The sequence below is a fragment of the Heloderma suspectum genome, chromosome 2 (genome assembly GCF_057233095.1).
Source record: "Heloderma suspectum isolate Gila_16-S chromosome 2, 16-S_ref, whole genome shotgun sequence".
NCBI lineage: Eukaryota > Metazoa > Chordata > Lepidosauria > Squamata > Helodermatidae > Heloderma > Heloderma suspectum.
This window is the reverse complement of record NC_139459.1, coordinates 241,792,199-241,816,395: the sequence shown is the minus strand read 5'-3', so window position 1 is coordinate 241,816,395 and position 24,197 is coordinate 241,792,199. Positions and strand designations below refer to the sequence as shown.

General features: G+C 41.0%; 1 protein-coding gene across 1 annotated transcript in view; it reads right to left on the bottom strand.

Moving 5' to 3' along the window:
- Positions 1-24,197, bottom strand: part of TENM2 (teneurin transmembrane protein 2) — a 1,208,485-nt gene that overhangs the window by 292,197 nt on the left and 892,091 nt on the right. The window contains exon 5 of the mRNA XM_084838625.1: positions 20,999-21,237. Coding sequence (XP_084694751.1) covers positions 20,999-21,237 — 239 coding nt within the window. The remainder of the gene's footprint in view (positions 1-20,998; positions 21,238-24,197) is intronic.

The window sequence follows — 24,197 nt, the reverse complement described above, 5'->3', positions numbered from 1 at the left end:
CCATGACATGAACCTGGATGAGGGTGTGGACCTGGCATGTATTACAGAGACCTGGCTAGATGAGGCCGCTGCTCCCACTCTTATGGCCATTTGTCCGCCTGGATTTTCATATGCGCAGCAGCCGAGGGCTGGGGGTCGGGGAGGGGGAGTGGCTGCTATCTACTGGGAGTCCTTGGTCTTCACCAGACTCCCTCTCTGGGAGACTGGGGTTGCTGATTGCATGTACTGGAGGTTGGGCCTGAAGGGCAGTCTGGGGATTCTGCTAATGTACTGCCCACCCCGTTGCAAGACAGGCTCCCTGGCTGAGGTGCTTGAGGTGGTCTCTGATGTGTGTGTGCAGTCCCTAACTTGTTGGTATTGGGGGACTTCATTATATATTTGGATGCCATCCTTGTGGGGGTGCCTTGGGACTTCATGGAGACCATGACTTCCTGGGAGCTGCACCCTATTCCAACTGGGCCCACCCATGCATTAGACCTTGTGTTTGTTTCTGGAGAGGTGGGGAGTGTTCTGAAAAATGGGGGTATACCCATCACCCCCTTGTCATGGTCAGATCACTACCTGGTGGGGTTGGACTTCTTGGTTCTACAACCCCTCCACAGGGGTGGAGGACCCATTAAGACGGCCTGCCCCAGGCGTCTTATGGATCCAAATGGATTCCTGACTGCGCTTGGGGATTCTTTGGAGCACACACCCGGCCCCTTGGTCAAGACCCTGGTGGATGGCTGGAATGCTGCAATCACCGGGGCATTAGACCGTGTAGATCTGAAACACCCTCTACCCCTGAACAGAGCTCAGACTGCACCATGGTTCCCCCCACAGTTGGAGCTTGAAGCGGGAGGTGAGACAGCTAGAGCACCGATGGTGGAAATCTCATTCCAAAGACAATCGGCCACAGGTTAGAGCTGTAGCTTCAGACTATCACATGGCGATAAGAGCATCAAAAAAGAATTTTTATGCTGCCTCTATCGCGTTTGCAGAGTGCAGTCCCAGGAGGCTGTTCCAAGTGGTCCGGAACCTGGTTGGTCCAGTTGTTCCGGAACCAATGGAGCATTCTAAGACCTCCTGTGATGAGTTTGCAAAGCAATTTTCAGATAAAATCAACAGGATCAGGAGTGCTATTCCATGTGCAATGGATATAGTTAGTGAACGAGGCGTGGCCAGTGGCAGACTGGTTGTGTGGGATCGGTTCCAGCTTCTTCCTTCTGACAAAGTGGACAAGGTGCTTTTATCTTTAAGGCTGACCACCTGCTTACTCAATCCTTGCCCATCTTGGCTCATTATGAGCTGCAGGGAGAGACTTTGGGAGGGGATCAAGGCGGTGGTGAATGCCTCCCTCAAGGAGGGAGTTATGCCATCAGCCCTCAAGGAGGCAGTGATAAGACCACTGTTAAAGAAGCCCTCCTTGGATCTCCAAGACTTGAAGAACTTTTGGCCAATCTCGAATCTGCCGTTTGGGGGCAAGGTGATAGAGCAGGTGGTGGCTTCGCAGTTGCAGGCACACTTGGAAGAAGCCGATTATCTATATCCATTTCAATCGGGCTTCAGGCCTGGGCATGGGACAGAAACGGCCTTGGTCGCCTTGGTGGATGATATGGGGAGGGCTCTGGATAGGGACAAATGCTCCTTCCTTGTTCTCCTTGATCTCTCAGCAGCTTTTGATACCGTCAACCACGGAGCCTCCTGGACCACCTGGAGGGGTTGGGCACAGGGGACACCATATTACAGTGGTTCTGTTCCTTCCTCTCTGGCAGGTACCAGACGGTAGCTCTGGGGGAGGAGACTTCAGACCCTTGGCTGCTCACTTGCGGAGTGCCACAGGGTTCTATTCTCTCCCTAATGTTATTTAACATCTATATGAAGCCACTGGGGGCTATCAGGAGGTTTGGGGTGCAGTGTCACCAATATGTGGATGACACGCAACTCTACCTCCGATTTAAATCCTCACCAAGGTTGGCTGTAGAAACCCTGTCCAAGTGTCTGGAGTCAGTGAGTGGCTGGATGGAAAGGACTAAGCTGAAACTGATCCCCGACAAAACTGAAGTACTTTTTGCGGGAGACAAGGGGAGGTTGGGGGAGGTTGACCTGGTGTTTAATGGGGTGCGGCTACCCCAGAAGGACTAGGTCCGCAGCCTGGGGGTCATTTCAGACTCCCAGCTGTTCATGGAGGCTCAGGTGTCAGCCGTGAGCTGGGCAGCACTGTACCAACTCCATCTGATACGGCGGCTGCACCCCTATCTCCCTAACCATCTGCTCCCATCAGTAGGTCATGCCCTGGTCTCTTTTTGCCTAGACTACTGTAATACGCTTATGTAGGGTAACCCTTGAAGATGGTTCAGAAATTACAGCTGGTGCAGAAAGCTGTGGGTGGCTCACTTGATTAAAGGTAGCCATCAGCAATATCACATCACTCCGGTGCTGAAGGAGTTGCATTGGTTACCAGTTGTTTTCCAGGCCCAATTCAAGGTGTTGGCATCGACCTTTAAAACCCCATATGGTTCTGGACCAGCCTATCTTAAGGAGTGCCTCCAACAACACCACGGACACCACTCGACGAGATCAGCCTCAACAGGCCTTCTGTCTGTCCCATCAGCCAGGACAGGTAGGCTGGTGAGGACTAGGGAGAGGCCTTTTCTGTGGTGGCCCCCACTCTGTGGAATTCCCTTGTTGGTGACCTCTGCCATGCCCCTCTTTGATGAGCTTCTGCCGGGCTTTAAAAACCTGGCTGTTCAGGCGGGCATCAGGGGTGGGTTAAGGTTTTTTAGTGTTGTTTCGTTTTGTTTTTGTTCAACTGATTATGTAGATTTGTTGTATTTCATGTTATTATTGTTGTATGCCGCCTAGAGTGGCCAGGTAGCTGGCCAGATGGGCGGCTAATGAATCTAATAAAATAAATAAATAAATAAATAAATAGCACCAAAGAGCAAAACGGCAATCACAAACACATCTTAACAACATTATCCAACCAATATATAACACCCAAATTCACTTGAAGACATTGCCACAAATCACCATCCTTCTTACAAACACAACTGCAAAGAAACCCATGTACAACCCCAAACAGGCAGAAGTGTTTTATGTTACAAATTGAACTATATTTATGGATTTTCTGAGGTTTTGAATTGCAACTTAATATGGGCTTATTCTTTGTTCAACTCCGGGGATCATGCCCTCCGTGCTTCTCCTGCCCTGCATTTGCGGCTAGACAGCTGATTTCAGCTGTCTAGCCGTGGGATGGCGGAGCGGTGGAGGAGGCTGCTGGACGACACATTGGATGTGTCATACAGGCATTTCTGCCCTCCACCCCCAGACACACCCCGTTCTGGCTGCTCTGCACTCCTTTTGCGAGTGTGGAGCACAGGGCTTTTCCGAGCTTGAAAGAGGCAGCACAGAAGTGGGGGAAGGTTGGTTCCTGGAAAACAATATATCCTATGGCCATCTAGCCACTGACTAGTGGCCATAGGATTGCGATTGCTCCCTCCAGGAGGCAGTTTTAATCCTGCAAGGAATATGGAAGCAGAAGCCCTGGTAAGGGTGTGGGATTTTAGCCTCATGTGGAGAAGCTCTGAGGCTGCTTCTGCCAGGACCACCATGACCCAGTGAAAAAAATGAGAAGGGTAAGAAAAGTGCCGCGTCAGCAGAACACCCTGCCAAAAGATGTCTGTTGGTCAGAGCCCCTCTTTAAAAAATCCTGCTGTAAAAGGAACAGTAGGATTTATTTTACAGTATGATTTTAAAGGTATTTTTAATTTGAATTTGATCTTTGGCTGCTGTTGGTTTCTCCACTGATTTTGTCCTTTTAATTATAATACACAAACACACACACACAGTTGTTTTGAATTAGGTTTTAGCTATGGTTTTACATTTTGCCCTTTGCCTAGGGATGGCGGAGAATTTCTCCCCGAATCTTCGGGGGGCCGAGCGCCAACGCATTCGGCCCCCCGAAATCGGCGGTGAAATTCTCCGCCCCCCCGCCCCCCCCGGGATGGGACTTACCTTTGGCGAATGTCCCTCCCGGCAGCGGGTCCCGGCGGCGGTTCGTCGGCCTTTCGTCGGGGCATTACAAGGTAAAGTGTTAAAAAAACACAAAAACCCGTGATAGGTTACGTAATGATTAACGTAGCCTATCACGGCTAGATCTCCAAAGTCAGCCATGATAGGCTACGTAAATCGTTACGTAGCCTATCACGGGTGACTTCGAAAAAAAAAGCACGTACGCAAATGGCGGCGGCCTATGGGCGCCGCCATTTGCGTTCCTTATTTGGTCCCGGTAGTCTACGTAAAGATTTACGTAGACTACCAGGACCGAATAAGGAATGCAAATGGCGGCGCCCATAGGCCGCCGCCATTTGCGTACGCGCTTTTTTTTTTCAAAGTCACCTGTGATAGGCTACATAACGATTTACGTAGCCTATCACGGCTGACTTTGGAAATCTAGCCGTGATAGGCTACGTTAATCGTTACGTAGCCTATCACGGTTTTGTTTTGTTTTTACTTTTTGTTTCGCGGCCGGGGAGACGGGGCGCTTCTCCCCGGCCTGAATTTCGGCTGGGCGAGGCAGGAAGCCTCCCCCCCCAGCCTGAATTTCGGCCGGGCGAGGCGGGACGGCTCCCCCTCCTCGCCTGAACTTCGGGGGGAGAAGCGAAGCGCCTCCCCCCCACCGCGAAGCACCCCTGCGAAAAGGTAAGTGACTTTCGTACATCCCTACCTTTGCCACTTCAAACAGGAAAGGCAGAATTGAAATACTGAAAATACTGACTAATACTATAAGGTAATTATTTTACATAATTGAAACTGTATATGTATATTAAAATATACTATATTTTATATGTATATGTATATGTATATGTACATATGTACATATATATACATATATGTATATGTATAATATACATGTACATATATATGTATATGTATATTAAAATATACATATACATTTGTGATACCACCCCCCAGGTCCCCTTTCAAGCCAAAGAAGTTCACTTTCAGCTCAGCCCTAATACAAATGCATGAAATACACCTCAAAAAGGATATCTTCAAAGGAGGAAAGTGGTGGAGGAGGGAACAAATGGCAAAGTATATTTAAATTTTTGGGCACAGCTTATGGGGAGGAAGATATTACTACATTATTTGTTGCTAATTAGCTGCAGTATCTTGAGCACCCATTTTTCTTGTCTGTTGTTTATTATGAATATGCTAATTAGGTGTTTAGCCATAAACAAGATGGAGATGAGAGATGATGCTGGTGTTTCACTGCATAGGCTGTTGGACTTTGACAGTAAGGACATAATCCTCAATCATCCATGAAGCTTAATCATGGGCATGTCACAATGTTTTAAGGCTAACATAGCTTACAGGACAAAAAGGAATGAAGCTATCCAACCAGTGTTGGATAGCTTGGAGTACCATAATAAGGGTATATTGCTCCAGAGTCACACTTGCCAGACGATGAACTGAAGATCTGGTTCTTAAAGACTCAGGAGAATGTGACTCCTCTTCTCAAACCCTAAGAACCTTATGTGGCTGGACATGGTCACAATCTGAGCAGGTTTCCAAACTGGAAGAGTGATTTCACGTACACAGTCTGTATGCTGGGCTAGGACCAATTAATTTTGCCCCTGTCCACCAATGCTACCTTCTGGCCTCATAGCCAATCCTATTCATCAGCACTAGTGTTTTTCTGTCTCCATGCGGGAAGGCCTGAAGGATTAAGCCTCCTGTCACTCTTGTACAAATGGGAATGTTCAGGGCTGCCTGCTTGGGTGCCAAGCACTTTAATATATGGCTATCACTACAGGGGCAATCACATTTAGCTATAATTTAACTTTCCATATATTTGTGTCACCAAAACCACTTTATATTCAGCTATAATGTAATAAAGGAACTGGGGTGGGTGGAGAGGCTATAGAAATTAATTCTTGAAGCTAATTCCAGTGAACAGGTGTTTTTTGTTTTGTTTTTATATTGTTGCTTAGACAAATGCAGAGTTTACTAAGGAGATATTTATTCTCTTCATCATAGAAAACTGTGCAGAAAATTTGATGAAATTCTATATCCTCTGTCACTTCCATTCCCACATCCAAATACACATTGCTACAATGCAGCAAGTTTTATTACCGTTTCTAATTATTATTTTCACACTCTTTATTTCATACCTACTTTTTACACTTTGTTTGCCTTCTCAGCATTTTCTCACATACCTTCTTGCTCTTTTCTGTATTCTTGCTCATTTGTGGCTTTTACTGGATTACTGAGATATGTTAATTGTGGCTTTAATCCATATGCAGCAAAACTATACTGTACAATCATAACTTTAAGAACATGATTTGTCCTGAAGATGGCAAGAAGTTTAAAATTATGTGAGTGCTCACTTAAAATCAGCTACTTACTGGACAAATATTTATTGGACACATTCATGGGTAATAAAGCTATCAGTGACTACTATTCCTGATAGCCATATGCTATCTCCGGTATCAGGCAGTATGCCTATGTACACCAGTTGCTGGGGAACTTGGGAGGAAGGGTGCTGTTGCATTCATGTCCAGCTTGTGGCTTTTGCATGGGCAGCTGGTTGGCCACTTTATGAACATAATGTTGGACTAGATGGACCCTTGGTCTGATCCAGCAGGGCTCTTCTCATGTTCTTACTGGAAATAAAACACATTTAGGGTTGAATGGTAAAATGTATTTACTCCTGATCATTGTTGATAAAATTCTGGTTTTCACTTTGCTTATGCTCTGAAACTAGTATACATCAGCCTCTGTGGTTAGATTTAAGTGACATAATTTCCTCCAAGAGGACAGAGAAGTTGTATCTTTATATGTAAATACCTTGGCTTCTGTAATTCTAATGTGCCTTACTGAAAGAGATCATACAAGCAATGGAAGCCTAGAAGCTTCCAGAAAGCTTCCAGAAAAAGAAACTACGGGAAGCATGGGAAAGTATAAAGTTTGGTAACAAGGTAAAAAGAACTTGTCAATTCCTGCTGCCCAAGGGGGCAGAAGCAGAGGATGAAATTGACAAGTTCTTTGACAAATAGGGAATCTGGTTCTGCCTAGGCTAAACAAAGCAGTGGGTGGAGAGAATGAAACTGGCAATGATATTGACAAGAGGGGAATATGCCTCTGTAGGGCTACATATCAGACAGGTGGACTTGTGTTCATGTGCACTTGCATAAGATTGCCAATTTAAAAAAATAATGACACCATTTGCGCAAATTTCAGATCCCCTGACCCAATTTTTTGCACAAATTACAATTTGTGCAAATTGCAGACCCCAGAAAAAACGTGCAAAATATTTCCGGAATCCCATGGGGTTAAACACAACGGAATTCCCAGCATCACACATCCATAAGATCTAGTAACTTGAGATTTCAGTCTGTCTGGAATTTCCCTCACCATGTAGAACTGGGAGCATACAACCTCTTTTAACACAGGCTGATAGAGATGTGATACTGGAGACCTTCAGTAGGATCTCCCATCATCTTCCCGCACTTTAAAGTAACTGTGTTCAGATTTTGACTGGATTCAGATTTTGACTGGAGACCCCAGTCAAAATTTTTGACTCCAAAATTTGACTGGAGTCAAAAATTTTGACTCCAGTCAAAATTCAGATTTTGACTGGAGCAGTGACACTAGGAGAGAGAATGTTTAACCCTTTGTCCTACACTCTTTCATCTAATATGCCCCTGAAGCTGCCCTTATACCCATAATGGAAAAAAGTACACCAGATATGTAACAGCAGCTTTGGAAAGGGTGTACAATTTAGACTGGGGAAACTCCATGGGAAAAGATTAAATAAAAGCTTTCAAGCACCATTGCTTCAATAAAAACAGGAGTCTAACATGGCCACTTTAAAGTAGGGGGGGGGGATCAGGAGATCCTAAAATGGGATCACATCTATTTCAGCCTGCAGTGTTTGTGTGTATTTTATATACCAAAATAAGAGTATTAATAATAAAAAGTAAGTCCTAGTATTTTTGATAATCTAACACTCCATACCAGAGCGCCATCCAGACAACTGCGATTCTCGTCTAGGGAGAAAAATGTAGTCAGCTACTTACCCAGCAAACTTGTTTCAAGGAGAAGGCACTTTTCAAAACCTGAATCTCAAATGTCTGAGACTGAGGAAGTCGAGAATAGGGTTCATGTACTACAAACTAAGAAATGTTCATATTAACAGGTTCTTACAGAGTCAAATTGCACATTAATTTGCAGCCAGTTGCAAAATAATCAAGTCGAACACTAGTGTCCCGCTGTATGCTCTATTCTGGAGCCCACTGTGTGACCCCCAGGAGAATGAAATGAGAAATTTCGAGGGCTACTGAACACTGGCTTTTCAGAGTGAATTGACACAGAAATTATTTAACACAGATATTTCTAGCTGGGAGTAGACCTCAAGCTCACCCTTCCTGCTGAGTAATGGTTTAGTATCAGAATGCAAGGCTATGATCTAATGTAGACAAGTCTTATCAAAGGGTCAGGTCATGCAGACGAAAATACTCTTTGAAGAGATGGTCCCTACAGTGGCCTAGGGAGCTGGAAGGAACTTGCAGTCCTGAAACAAATTGCAAATCTTTTACACCATATATAGGGCACTTCATTCCCTGGAAGTCCCAGTGTACCATGCTACTGGATAATAGCAACTCTACCATAATTTAACCAATTTAATTTAAAAATATTAAAATAATACGTTATGTAATCTGGATGTGGATGTGTTGCTCCACATCGTAGCTCATTCACTAGAGCAGCTTTTACTATCAAGTCTGGCAACTTGATTCTGTTCTTTTTATGAAGCAGAGATTCAGAATTATGGTTAAAGAAGTGTTTGCAATGGAAGAGCTCCTCCAAATCCCAGAGAAATCCCCTAGTGCACTGAAGTACAATTGTAAGCTATCCTACATATATTTTCAATGTTTTATTAAATCAACTTGTAAAACAGCAACTGCAAACCAGTGGCTTCCATAGACTGTAGCATAAGTTTTCATTAACTTTGGCTGTAAAAAAGCGTCTAGTGTAATCTAAGCAAGAAAAGAGACACAACTGCATCAGAAGTATAATCAGAATTAGAGGAATTATGAAGTATTTACTAAAACAGTAACCCCTTGTGAATAAAGTTTGCAACAAATTTACAGCCATTGTCCCAAAGAAATGCAGAAGTGGCCACAGGGGAGGAATTTATTCTAATGGTTCTGAGAAAGGCATAACAGCAAGATGATGACAGCTAGAAGTAAAGGCTACCTGTATGCACACACTAAGATTCATTCATGTGGTGCAAAAATACAGTGCCAAAATGATCTCTGAATAGGGCATAGGCTGGATGAACTAGTTGCTCAGAGCACTCCTTGAAATTACAGATGCTTTCACAAAAGGTACTTAGAATAGTTTAATTGTTCAATGCCCCTTTGGTCGTATCATAATAATTTCCAATACTCATGCCCAACATTAATATTTTTCTCATGTGCAATCTAATGACTGTTTACTTGGAAGTAAGTCCCAATAACTTTAATGGAACTTACTTCCAAGTCTGTGTGCATAGGACTGCAGCTTTAATTATATAATTACAATTTTCTACTGCACAAGAGACCAGGCAAGCCTCCAGGAGAAAAGTACAGGTGCTATGTTTCGTTACAGTGAAAAGTGTCAGACGGCACTGAAACAGGAAAACATGTACCCATCACACCACCCAAATTAAACAGCTGCTGTTTTCTAGATTACGTGAAATGAAAGTCACAAATGTTTTTAGAGCCTTTGTTGAAAACAAAAACACGTTCTTAGCTTTTCTGGCAATTTCCTCACTGACTGAATTGTTGTCCTCCTTAGGCCAATCTATCAGTCAAAAAATGAACTAGGGTCATAGCTGTCCTGTCCACTAAGGCTCCATTTGACCTAACAAGTAAACCTCTTTTAATTACTATAGTTTAAATTTCATAGAGAAATTTGAGAGGCAGTGTAGAGAGGAAGGGAGATTTGAATTAAATTGCTTCAGCCATGAAGCAAGCAGGTTAAGCTGAGGCTAGTACCTGACCACATTCACAAGTCACGCTAAACTAAGGGTATGAGCCGCAGCAAGCCTTGGGCTCATGAACTCCACATTTCATCTCCTCCACATGGCCAGGAGGACACTAAAAGCTTTTATTTCTGCTTTTGTTAAACCATGGCTTCCTTTTTCATCCAAACCAGGAATCGTGGTTCAGTACTAACCACTGGTTTTGAAGCTAGCTTGTTTAAAAACTGATCGGAGTTAGTGTTAAACCACAATCCTCAGATTAAGTGAACAGGAAGCCATGATTCAACAGAAGCCAAAGTAAGCGCTTTCAAAGTCCTTCTCCTGGCCCTATGGGAAGAGAGGAGGGGGAGTATGCAAGCCCAATATTTTATTTATTTATTTAAAAAAATTTGTAGCCAGCTTTCAGGGCAGAAGCCCTCCCAAGGTGGCTCACAGCAGTAAAATATATAAAAACAGTTAAAATATTAAGAACAATAAAAACAGAAAAACAATAAAAGCAACAATAAGAGGCAACAAACTCAACAACAACAGCAAAAACAGCAGTCATATCAACAGAAAGCCACAGTACAATAATACGTTTTCAAGGCGTTCTTAAAAGCCTGCAATGACGGAACATGGTGGCTGTCCGATGGAAACTTGTTCCAAAGGTGTGGAGCCATTGCAGAAAAGGCCCTCTCACGTGTGATCACCCACCTAACTGTTCTCATGAGTGTGCAAAGGGCTCTCTTTCTGATCTTAAAAGTGCAGACAGGCCCAAAGCTTGCTGTTGTTCATGCACATCTTGCTAAACCGTATTTTATTTTTATTATTTATTTATTATTAACATTTATATACCACCTCATGTACTAAAAAGACAGCACGGAGCAATTTAAAACTGTAAAACCTTTAAACAATAAAAAATTAAAAACAATAAAACAATAAAACAATATAAAATTAAAACAACTACATACTTTAAAAGGCTAAATTAAACAGTTATGTCTAAAAACCAAGAGACTGGGGGCCAATCATAGTTCTTGAGAGAGTGCATTCCACAGTTTGGGAGTGACACAGGAGAAAGTCCTTTCATGTGTGCATGACAAACGGGCCCAACAAACAGGCAAGGGTGCACTCAAAAGGACCGGTCATACGGATCTTAATACCCAGCAGATTCCTAATGAGACAAGCAGTCCCTTCGATAGTTTAGCTCAGGGATGGGAAACCTCTGACCCACAGGCCGGATATGACCCATGGGAGTTCCCCATCTGGCCTGCCTGCTTCTTCCCCAGGTCCTGCCAACCTTCATGGGAGTGAAAAGCTCTTACTTCTGATCAGGAGCTGATCAGAGATAAGAGCTTTTCCTTGCAGAGGAAAGTGGGTGGTTCCTGGGAAGCTGCAGAGTGATTCAGTCTGAGTAAGGGGAGATATGATAGAGGTCTACAAAATTATGCATGCTGGGGAGAAAATGGATAGGGAGACATTTTTCTCCCTCTCTCAAAACGCTAGAACCCTTGGTCATCCCATTAAGCTGAATGGTGGGAGATTCAGGACAGATAAAAGGAAGTACTTCTTCACACAGCACATAATTAAACTATGGAATTCGCTACCACGGGATGTAGTGATGGCTACCATTTGGATGGCTTTAAAAGGGGGTTGGACAAATTCTAGGAAGAAAAGGCTATCAATGGCTACTGATGGCTATGTGCTACCTCCAGTACCAGAGGAGTGAGCCTATGTACCCCAGTTGCTGGGGAACATGGGTGGGAGGGTGCTGTTGCACTCATGCTCTGCTTGTAGGTTCCCAGTTGACAGCTGGTTGGCCACTGTGTGAACAGAATGCTGGACTAGATGGACCCTTGGTCTGAACTAGCAGGGCTCTTCTTATGTTCTTAGTCCTGCTGTGTCTGAGGCTAGTCCTGTTTGCTTGTGTGCAAACATGCAGAGCTTGACCTACTAACTTGTAAGGAGGCATGATTATTTCTGAGTAGACATGCAGAAGCTTGACACCTTGGATACTATTTGAAGATGCTGCTGAGTGATTCTGTCCTGTTTACTTCAGACTTGATATGCAGAAGTCTTGTTCTGCTTGCTTCTGAGGAGCCTTAAAATTGATAATAAACATATTTTGTGTCTGCCTACTTTGCCTTTGGACTTGTCCACAGATGGAATGTGTCTCCCCCCGCAACCTGTGACAGCTTCCCCAAATTGGAATTTGGCCCTCAGGCTGAAAATGCTCCCCACCCCTGGTTTAGTGTGATGTGCAAACCAGCCTGTTATCTCCAAGACTGGTGAAAACTGAGAGAAATATTGTACTGAAGATCTACCAAGCTACATTTTACAAAATCTTTCAGCATCTGAAGGATCTTGCATACAATTATTGGCTAAAAGAACATATAAAAGAAAATGCCAGGTGTCAAACACCTGAAATTTGTAAACTAAAAACAAATTAAACCTTAGCCATTGGACAGAGTATATAAGTAAGTGTGTGTGTGTGTGTGTGTGTGTGAGAGAGAGAGAGAGAGAGAGAGAGAGCTGGAAGAAAAACAATGTGATTAATAAGGTCACTATTTCAGCTTTGCTAGCGCTTTCTCTTCTTATCTTAACCAACAGGCAGTTCCAAAGAATTCTTAGATTTACTCTTTAATTGGCTCATTCACCTTGACCTTCAAATAAACCCAATTGCAGTCCTTGTAATACAGACGCCAAACATGGCAGCCAGCCAAAAGCAAGTTCTTTCCAGCTACAAAGATGTAGTTATCCACTTTTCACAGATCTAAATATTCCTTACTGTTTTAAAAAATTCCTAGCAAAACATGTGCCATATCCTGAGTCATCTCTAGATTATTTACTTAACAAATAATAAAGTGCAAACATTAATTAACTTATTTCAAATAAGGAATTCATGATTCAAAAATTGTTCACACGATATGTGTATATCAAAGTTGTTATCCCAAAACTATGTCCTTTTTTCAGGGTTTACATATATACAAGTCTAAGTTTATTAATAGTCCGTAAACCTTCAAATTCTAGAGCAACTAATATTCCATACTAGAAAAAAACTTGCAAAAATACAAGAAAACTAACTTGAAGTGCAACTCTATATGTGTCTACTCAGAAGTAAGTGCCATTGGCTTCAGTGGGATTTATTCACAGGTAGGTGGGTACAGGACTGCAGCCTTAGAATGGAATATTCATTATTAAAAATTTAAAAAAGATTAATTTCAGTATTTGATTTACAGCCCACCTTTCCATAAAAAAATCATGCTCAAAGTGGCTAACAATAATAAAACCAAGATTAAACTTAATTAAAGCAATCATAAAAATAAATGAAAAGACAATGTTTATAGCTGGGAATTCAAACTGCAATTGATTCAGTTACAGACATCGTGTATCCATGCCAAGAAAGGCCATATGCCACTCTAAAAACCTTCCTGGAAATGGAACAATCAAAGGACAAATCTGGTTGTTTCACCTCTGTAAAAATTACACAATTATAACACTTTTAATATAGCTCTTCAGTATCACAACGACATACATGACTTGCATACAGAATACCATTAAATCTTTCTTCCAGAATAATTGAAGGAAGAAAACTGAAGAGAACCAATGTAAATACATTCCTGTATTTGGGGACTAATAATAACCTCAAGTATGAGATGGCTAGATAGCATCACCGATGCAATGAATATGAACTTGACCACACTCTGGGAGAGAGCGCAGGACAGGAAGGCCTGGCGTGCTATGATCCATGGGGTCACGAAGAGTTGGACACGACTGAACGGCTGAACAACAACAACAATAACCTCAAGTAATAAGCTCTGCTCCTTGTGGAACCATAGCAACCCTCAAATATAATGGAAAACAAATCTTCAGGGCAGATGTTATAGAGCTCCGAGATTCAGTGATCTGGTTCGCACTACACAACAGCCCACTGTGGATTATTTAACCCACAGTGAGGCTGTGGTATGTGCAGGAAGCATTTGGCTGTCATTCTGCATATCCAACCCCCACTCAGGGTTGTCATGTCATGCAACCCTTGTATAACCCTAGAACAAACCATGTTGTTTAACCTTCGCATAACCCACGCTCTCTGGGGTCGCAGGTCACAACAATCCCCAAGTGGAAGCTGATTATGCCAAGTGGAGCCCGCAGGTTAAGTAACTTACAATGAGCCATGCCATGTCATGCAAACCAGGTCAGCATCTTTGATCCATTGGGATAATACCGCTTTCAGCTTTTTGTAGCCCAAGGATAAATGATAAGGTACCAATTTACCATAAATATATTGGTACTGAAAAGAATCCATAAATATATACCATAAATATATTGGTACTGAAAAGAATCCATTGTATAAATACTTGAATCTCTTAAAGATAAATGAATCAAGATAGAGAGATCCACTGATAGTCTTCACAGAAACAGTAATTGTAAGGGGAAAACTTGACTATGTCTTTTTATTTGTGTGCCAGAGCCTGGTTTAAATGAGCAATTGCATAATAAATGGACTGAAAATCGATCTCAAGCTTCTTTTGTGCTGGGGAACTCAAGAGAATTATTATCTTATATCAAGACCAGAGAAGAATGGAAACATTTTCTTTGATAAAGTAGGGGTGATAGATAGGATTATCTCTGAAAATTAACTATTCACGTCTTATGCAAGTTTGCCATTAAGAACTATATTATGGAATATTGCAGGCTGTGTTTCTAAAAGAAAGGACAAAGCTGTCAAAGGCTATCTGCAAAACTCAGATGTTATTTTGTTACAACAGACAAGGTACAGGGGAGAGCCACATTAAAACTGGATACCAGTTCCATGTTCTTATTGAGGGAGAGCTAAGGCTGGGTTAGTTCTCTTAATTTCTACTTCTCCTGATATTGTAGCCTTGAGTCTGCCAAACTGTGGATTGATATTTATTTAATTAAGGTTTTTTTTTAACCCACTTCCCATTATAAAATAATCCCAAAATGGGGTACAAACAGTACAACACGGTAAAATAGCAAGAGCAACCTTGCTTAAATTTAGATTATGATAACTGTTAGTGACCTGTGTTTCTCTTCTGCCTAGTAACTACTAAGGACCAAGTGAACAGTATGTGGGGAATATTAGTGGGTTAGAATCCTAATACCCACTTGCCCATATTTTTCCAATTGGTGATTGAAAGTGGGCTAAATAAGCAGGAAATCTAAGGGGGGAGGGTAAGATGAAGTTGAGAGTAGTATTTTAAGTCATTATTGGATGTAAACATTGCATAGGCTGGAGTCTAATTTGTAAGATTCCCTTCTCTTATTAGTCTCAATAGGAATTGTCTAATGGATTCTGTAGGATAATTTACTTACATTTCTGGATAGGTCAGCAGTATTGTGGATTGTATACCAGTATTGTGGATTGTATATTTTGCATCATTGTTTGGCTATGCCCATACCTCTAGTACTGGAACATGATAATCTCCCTATTACTGTAAGTGTTGGTGTACCTACCTTCATGTAAATGGGGTAATCCTAGTCTTAGCTATCCTAATTAGGTACTTGCTTTTCTGAGAGGAAAAGAGCTGTGATGGAGGCAAACAAAACCAGCACTTTCCTTCCTTAGTTCTATATACTATCTAGTACAAATCCTGCACCAACAGCCTGGTTTCCTAGGTATGTACAGATATAGTTTTAGGAGTAATGCTGCACTTTCTGTATCACTTCTAACGTCATGCCAGCCTCAGTCCTGAAGCAATAGTGTAATAATTAGGTAATATAAATATGGAGAGATAGAAGGAGTATTTTGTAAGGGAGCAGTTCTTGCTAGGGAAATTACTGCTTCCTTTTTTTACTCACCCTACCCATAAAATTACTCTGGAGAGGAGATTACTCTTCAAAGATTTAAAGAAATACATATAAACAGAACACCTTTCCTTGGGATTACCCCTCTAATTTTTCTCTAATTGAATCCATATTTTATATATGAGATATATACAAGTAAAAACATAAGCCACTTTTTAAAATACAAAAAACAAAACTGCACTGGCATTGTGTCTCATTAGTGACACCAATACAATTAGGTGTATGTAGTGTTTAGTAGGCCAGCAGCCTTCAACCTTTCCCTTGGATCAACTCAGATGAACATGCATTTGGGGACTCATTTCTTATTTTTTTAATCATATATTTGTATGGTAGTAGTTCTGCTGCAACCCACTTTAGGTCAGGCTGCATCCCAATAGTGGGCCCCAATTCCCAGTTGAAAATCAAATATACTAGGCAATGCCATACTCCATCTTCCATGACCCTAGAAAAAACAAAATATACAGCTTATAATGTTAAATAAAGGGCCTAGCATGAAACATCTGTGCCCTAGTTGTCATGAAAAATGTTTACTATAAAAACCTAAGAGATGTAAAATGTGTCAACTCAAGTGCCTCTTAGATTTCTGAACATGGCTGGCTTTGTCCTGCTTCCAGACCTGGGTTGTATAGCCTTGCATAGCACTGATAGATTGGATTTGGATGACATGTCACAGCTTGTAGAGCCATGGTGCCTATGGGTGTCACACTGAACATACTTCACCCACTTGGGGGTTGTCATGTCATGCAAACCTGGTGAGCATGGGTTATGCAAAGGTTAAACAACCCTCATACAACCTAAAACAGATCATGGGTTATGCGAGGTTTTTTAACCCTCACATAACCCACACTCATTGGGTTTGCATGACATGACAACCCCCAAGCAGGAGTTGGATATTCAAAATGGCACCCGCATGTACCACAGCCTAATGGGCTGTCATGTCATTCAAACAACCCCATATACTCTGCCAATAGCAGGAGCAGAACTGGTAATGGGATGTGTGACCAAATCCCAGTTATAGGAACATCTTGAGTTCTGAGAGTCTTATGCTTGGTCTTATAAGCTACTGTGCTAGCATCTTAGATCGTAGAAATGGGCAAGGCAAGGTGTAGATGACTTCTTGGTATATATGCCTTCTTGACTTCTTGGTATATATGCCTTCTTGAGCAAATATATAGATGGCAGTCTTATGTTTAACTAATTTAGAAGAGAGAATCTAAGCAATTTTATTTACACATTATATTTATACACTAAGATAAGGTATGAATATATTTAATAATCTCATCTGCATTTACAGTCAGAACTTAAGACTGAATCAATTGCAAGTATTCCTCCTATTCTGTACACATACTATAGGTGTTATATAAGCACAACTGTATCATCTTCACCATATCCTTCTGTCACTTCCCTTTTATTTTCCCAAGCCCAGGTCTATTTCACATGATGGAGGGCGACAAAATAGTCCCAGCACTCTAAAACTCATCAGCATGAGTCTCAACATATCAATTTTCAAGTAGAACAACTTTAAATACATGGCAGGCTTTTAGCTTCCCTCAAAAATAATACTTCTATTGTTTCCAAAAGAAACCCTAAGTACTGAAAATTACCACGCTTTTAACATACTGACGTGTTGATGGCCTGATGCTTTTTCAAGCTCAGAGTCAGATTGACAGAACTCAGAGTAGTTTAGAGGAACAGTTAAAATGTAGCATTTTACATTTGGAAAGAATTACTGCAGTGAAAAAATGACAAGGTGACTTTCGAGTTCTTTAAGTTTGGCATGAAAGTAAAGAACTAAAAACTAATTTAACTGACAGATCTCTGCTCCAGCTATGAAGTGGAAATATGGGACAACAATAGGACATGTGGCATATGCTTTATTTTAACGATTGAGGGCAAAAGTCATTATATTCTTCCTGCATTTTCCACTTGGCCCCACTATTTTAGAAAGACCTGGTTTTAAACGGGCTAAACCGCAATCATAACATTACAAGGAGCACACTAGATTTTGTTATAGATTGGTTTGATCTTTTCTGAAATATCATGACAAAGTGTTGACAAGGTTTTGACACAATGTGCTGATGCTTACAGAAACACAATGTGACAACATAAAAGTGCAATACTGATGTCATGATGTTATCAGAATCGACAAATGTAGTCACACTGGGAAAACCCATAAAGATTTTTTCCTGAATTAAGCTTGCTTTCTTGGTGCATATACAAAACAGGCAGAAATTCAAACTGACTGCAAATGAAGGGGAGAACACAAATGGAGAAATACACACAGCAGGTATTGAAAGGGTAAAAACAACAAAACCTGCTTTTTAAAAGTGGTTACAGCTTTAAGACTTTTGCATATTCCTTTTTCCCTGACCTCAGAACAACTTTTTAATCTTGTTTTTAATTTTCTCCAAGATGAAAAGCTAGATGTATTTGTCCAGTAATACTACTTCAGAGAAAGCTGAAAGAACCAACTTAACCAGCCAGCGTTTCCATGCCTCCAAGAAAAAAGTGCTCCTTCACTTGTAAGAACCCTTACTTGGGTGCATAAACAAACCTATATGGAATCTGACACATAACAAAACACATTGTATTCCATTATATAATTTGAAACATTACCATGCACATCTTATTTGTACTTTGTAGTAGCTAATTTTACATGACTAGGTTCACACACAGCTCTAAGCCATGGTACAGGTTGTTGAATTCTGGGTAGTCATGTTGTGCGAACACAGCTGTGCTAACAACCCATGGCTTGTTAACTGCAAAACACCCAGAAAGAGAATGCATGGTTTGTTGTTGGGTTGTGAACTCTGGATTGTTTAAACCATGGGTTGTCATTACATGCCAACCCAGAACCATGGTTGTTCATGGTTGTCTCAATAGGCTACAGCAGCGGGAGGCAAGAGCGGCAAAAAAAAATCAGATACTCTACATGCCAGTACTACAGCATCACAAAGGCATGTGTAATACAGAGAGGGAGCAGGCGAAGGAGGAAGGAAAAAACACAACCAAGTATGGGAAAAACAAAGCATGGTTTCTTCAATTATCTGCCAGTCAAGCCCTGGGTAGGGAAAAAAAATGGGTTAAATAAACGATGGGTTAGCATTATGTGCAAACCAGGTCACTGTTTACCCCTCTCCTAATATTCTACTTCTATCTAATATAGCAATAAAATATGCTAATTAAATATTGAGTCTTGCTAAAATTCATGGTTCAAGATGACCACAGTCCAGACATTGACGCTGAAGGGTTGATTACACATTGCATATAACTGCATTTCTATTTATAGAAGGCAGAGTGTAAAAAACATTTAAAAGTACTTTAACTCATATACTCCTATTACTGAGGGTCAGTTAAACATTATCCCAACATATGAAGGCTGATAAAATATGCTTCTGTGTGGTGGTGTTCCTCACAGCTGTGGATATTTGCAAGCATTTTTATTGGCTTCCAGAAGCAGGCAGGATACAGATTTAAAGTAGTATCATTTGCAAAGTAATAAATGTTCATATCTTAAATTCAGATCTGGAAGCAGAATTTGCAAATAACAACAACAACAACAACAATAGATTGAAAAGAAAAGAAATGAAACAAATAATTTTTGAATGTTAGTCACAATAAACATTAGCAGAATTCAAAATATCACATTCTTTATTTGTTCATTATTTGTCTATTGCACTCTTCTTCAGAAAGTTCAGAGCAGCTTATATGGAGTCCTAACAAGCTCCCATCCAGGCACTGATCAGGTGGAGACCTGCTTTTGACCATTTTACTCATAGTTCTCTGATGTTGATGTTAATAAATACTCGCAGATGTCAAACAATATGGGCTTTTATGTTAGATAAGCACGATAAGCAGTGCAATCCTGTAAATGTTTACTTAGAAATAAGTCCCACTATATTCAACTTTCTAACTGTAAGTGTACAGGACTGCAGCCTAATCTAGAAGTGGGGTACATACTGCACAGCTACTTGCATAGTTTTATTTATGGAACATTCACCCTGCATTCTCTATTGCCATTCTCTATAAAGAAAGGCAATTTTCTATTCTGAGTCTTCTCTCTTTTAGTTGCCCCACAAAAGCCTTGGCCCAAATGAAATCTATTTTGGACTCACTTCTCTACTTTTACTAAATAAACTGCCAGAAGCAAATTGCATAGGTATGTGGAGCTTGCTGCAGGCACTCTAACTAGCGTTTGCACATCTCTAATAACTGGAACAGTGTTCCTACTATGTAATCACAGAATGAAAATTGCTAGAACCAAAGGAAGCTATAGAATTTGCAAATTTATGGCTGTCATTAAAATTATGGTGGAGGTGGAAAAGCCCATTGACTGCCAGATTGTCTTGATATAGTAGACTTAACATCTGAGAACATTTTAAAAGAAAGATCAATATTGGACCAGACAATAGTACAAGGAACAAGCTGATTTGGAAATAAAAACAACAAGCAATCTAACAATGAAAGAGTATGGAGCCACTAAATCAGTGCCACAGCACATGACATGATGGAATAAGAACAAAAGTTAAAGAGAGGCTTTATGTATTCTGAGTTTATCTGAAAAGTGCCAGTTATTGTATGAACAAAAAATTACTGTAACAAAGAAATGGTGGCTATATTCCAACTCACTCTGAATATGCATCTGAAGTGGGCAAAACTTCATTTGGATCCACTGGAGAAGGAAGGCAACGTTGTCCATAGGAATGTATACCAAATATCCACACAACCATTTGTATACTCAATATCCACACAACCATTTTTCACCACAAGGTTATTTTTCCCCCAGTCAACTTATGATGCAGAGAACGAATGAAATTAGGTTATGTGATAGTTGCAACACCTGTTGTGATTCTAAAACATTACAATCGTGGCCAGCCTCAGGGTTTTACCATGAAGTATTTGATAGCCCAAACTATCAAGAAAACTTAATTAAAACAAATTAAAAACCAAATGTAAAATATCTAATTAAAATTACATTAGATCTAAAATGCCTAACACCTTGAAGCAATGTACTTCTTTCCCTGCAACACTGCCTCCACCATCCAATACTCTGGGAAAAGGATTTTGGAAACAATGTACTTGTTAACATTTTACTCGTTGATATACTTGAAAAAATGCATGATGAGGAGTACAGCAGGATAATGTGAAACTGTTCATGTACGCTTAGGTGAAACACGGACTTACCTATGAAATAGGCCAGCAGTATGGCAAGCAAGATTGCAGCGGCGATAGCTGATAAAGCAGCACATTTCCAGCTACAGTACTTGGAGGGCTTTTTCAGCTTGAATGCATTTCTGGAGAAAGTATTTCTAGGTAACAGTCTAGGAGGCGGTGTGTAAACTGTTCCTGAGGTCAAAGGGTATCCAGGGGAAGAACTACTGAACAGAGGAGTTGTTCCAGAAGATGTCTTGAACAAAAAATGCCTGAAATGCAGACAAATTTACCATTGTTAACAAATGCAGGACAGTATAGTATCTCAGCTAGTTTGGAATATAAAATGAGCTAGTGACAAAAATGAAGAGAAAAGGAAACTTCATTTTGCTTATGATGCTTAGTTTTAATTGTGGAATAATGTCTAACAATTATTTTAAGGAAATACACAAATTTTGAAATAAATCCAGTTATTTTGTACTGTTTTGAATCAGATTCTCATATTAGAATGTTAAAGTTAGATGCTGTAATAAAAAGTTATTCTTCCTTATCTAATTACTAAATGCCACTCCAAACTGAAAGATCTTGATCTGAAATACACTCAGGCTTCAGCCCTGGCAAACTTCCAGAAGAAGAGAGTGACAAATATAAAATAGCAACCGAAAACACAATCTATATGCTGCTGAAAATCAAACTTTCTGTACAAATGATATAGTTAGGAAGTTGCTCTCAGTTGTTTGGGTTTCTATGGGACACTGGGAAGTCTGATAGTTTCTAAATACAGTTCAGAACATTAGAAGCTAAGACTAACATCTTTAATTACACCCAGAAGGCTAATGGAAGCCATATGAAGCTTAATAAAAAAACCCCACAAGTCCAAACTCTAGAAGATCAGTATAATCAATGATTTGCCCAATCAGGAAACAGATTATGCACTATTTACAGGGCTTGAACATGGTTCAAAAGCCTGTATAGCACATTAGAGTAATTAAATCTCAAAATTACAAAAAGTTGAATTAGAACAGGTCACAGCTATCTTTACAGAAGAAATTGGTGAGAATTCACTGCTGACAGAGTGAAGAGTCCATTAGCAATCTAAGGAAAGCACATATTAAATATTAGAGATATTAAAAAGCTGTACTGACTCCCTCCAGATTACAGGAACTCCCATACATCTTTTTATTATTGTTATTTTCATAGGCTTTGACTGACAACAATTTCCAACCATAGCAAGTGGAAAAGAAATAACCTTGCATTAAAAAACAGAGAGCACTTAAATTACTGGACCACAACATGCACATTACCATCACAGGAGATTTCTTCACTGAGCTCACCTAATGATGTCTTAAATGGTAAAATACATGAAATTCAGCTCCATTAAAAAAAAACAAGCCAGCATTCTGGGCTCTCCTGCAACTTGACAATGCTACCTAAGACCTCAGACTATCCAATTAACAGTAGAATCCTACTGTCAATTTACATGCATTGGGTACTCCGAAGCCTTGTTGTGCTAGTGGAATTGCTCTCAGACCCCTTTGTGCTGGCAGAATACAGTGCTGCACTAGCTCTCCACCCTCTCAAATGATATTATTGTAGAAATAATCCTTGTGCTAGCAGGAGTATGCCAGCAGCATAACCATTATACTGGCCATGCCAGTGCCATGGGGAAACCTGGAAAGAGTTGGAAGTGTGGCAAGAAGGAATGGAAATGAGTTGGAATCCCATGCCTCCTTGGCGTTAGTTCTAGTCATGGCAATGGTAAAACCTTAAAATTTTTATTGAAATCACTGGAAACCTTGAACTAAAAACTTCTTCCACCCTTTCTACTCCACCACCACTACAATGGAGTATAGGAGCATATCACCAGGTATACCAGAAAGGGAAAAGAGATCACATATATCAAGACATGCAGTATGGGCTGCAACATTCTGCTTCCATGTCTAGAGAATTAGGTGTACACATGAGGAATCAGTGATAGGAACTTTTACACAAACAGTAATATCCAATGGAAGACCAGGTAGAAGAGAGAAAATGATCGCATCAATCAGTACAAATTCCTACTATTATTATGACACTCTGTTCATAAAGAAAGAATGAAGTCTGGTATGAATATTTAAGCAAAGCTAATGGAATTGTTTTTTTCCCAGTAGAAATGTATATAGTCCAGTGAGTGAGAGCTGGACTATAAGGAAGGCTGAGCACCGAAGAATTGATGCTTTTGAACTGTGGTGCTGGAGAAGACTCTTACGAGTCCCCTGGACTGCAACGAGGTCAAATCAGTCCATCCTAAAGGAAATCAATCCTGACTGCTCATTGGAAGGACAGATACTGAAGCTGAAGCTCAAATATTTTGGCTGCCTAATGTGAAGAGAAAACTCCCTGGAAAAGACCCTGATGCTGGGAAAGATTGAAGGCAAAAGGAGAAGGGGATGGCAGAGGATGAGATGGCTAGATAACATCACCGATGCAATGAATATGAACTTGAGAACGCTCCGGGAGAGAGCGGAGGACAGGAAGGCCTGGCGTGCTATGGTCCATGGGGTCACGAAGAGTCGGACACGACTTAACGACTGAACAACAAATGGAATTGTTTATTTAGATCCATTCCAATCAGGTTTCAGGCCTGGTTATGGCCTTGGTCGCCATGGTTGATGACTTACGCCAGGGAATGGATGGGGGGAGTGCAACCCTGTTGGTTCTTCTAGACCTCTCAGCATTGACTATGGTATCCTTCTGGATCGTTTATCTGGATTGGGCTTGGGAGGCACAGATTTAAAGTGATTCCAGGCCTTTGTGGAGGAGTGGTCTCAGAAGATGGTGCTGGGAGACTTTGGTTCCACACCATGGCCATTAGCCTGTGGGGTTCCACAAGGTTCTATCTTGTGCCCCATGCTTTTTAACATCTACATGAAACTGCTGGGGGAAGTCATCAGGAGGTTTGGGATGAAATGTCATCAGTATGTGGATGATACTCAGCTCTACCTCTTGTTTCCATCTGTACATCCCAGGGAGGCTGTGGAACTCTTGAACCAGTGTCTGGAGGCTGTTTTGGGATGGATGTGAGTGAACAAGCTGAAACTTAATGCAGGCAAGACAGAGGTACTATGGGTTGGGAAACTAACAACTTCAGATGGAGGTCTACAACTGGTCATAGATGGGGTTGCACTCCCCCTGAAAGACCAAGTGCGCAGTCTGAGTGCTTTTTACCAGCTTAGGCTGGTACGCCAACTGC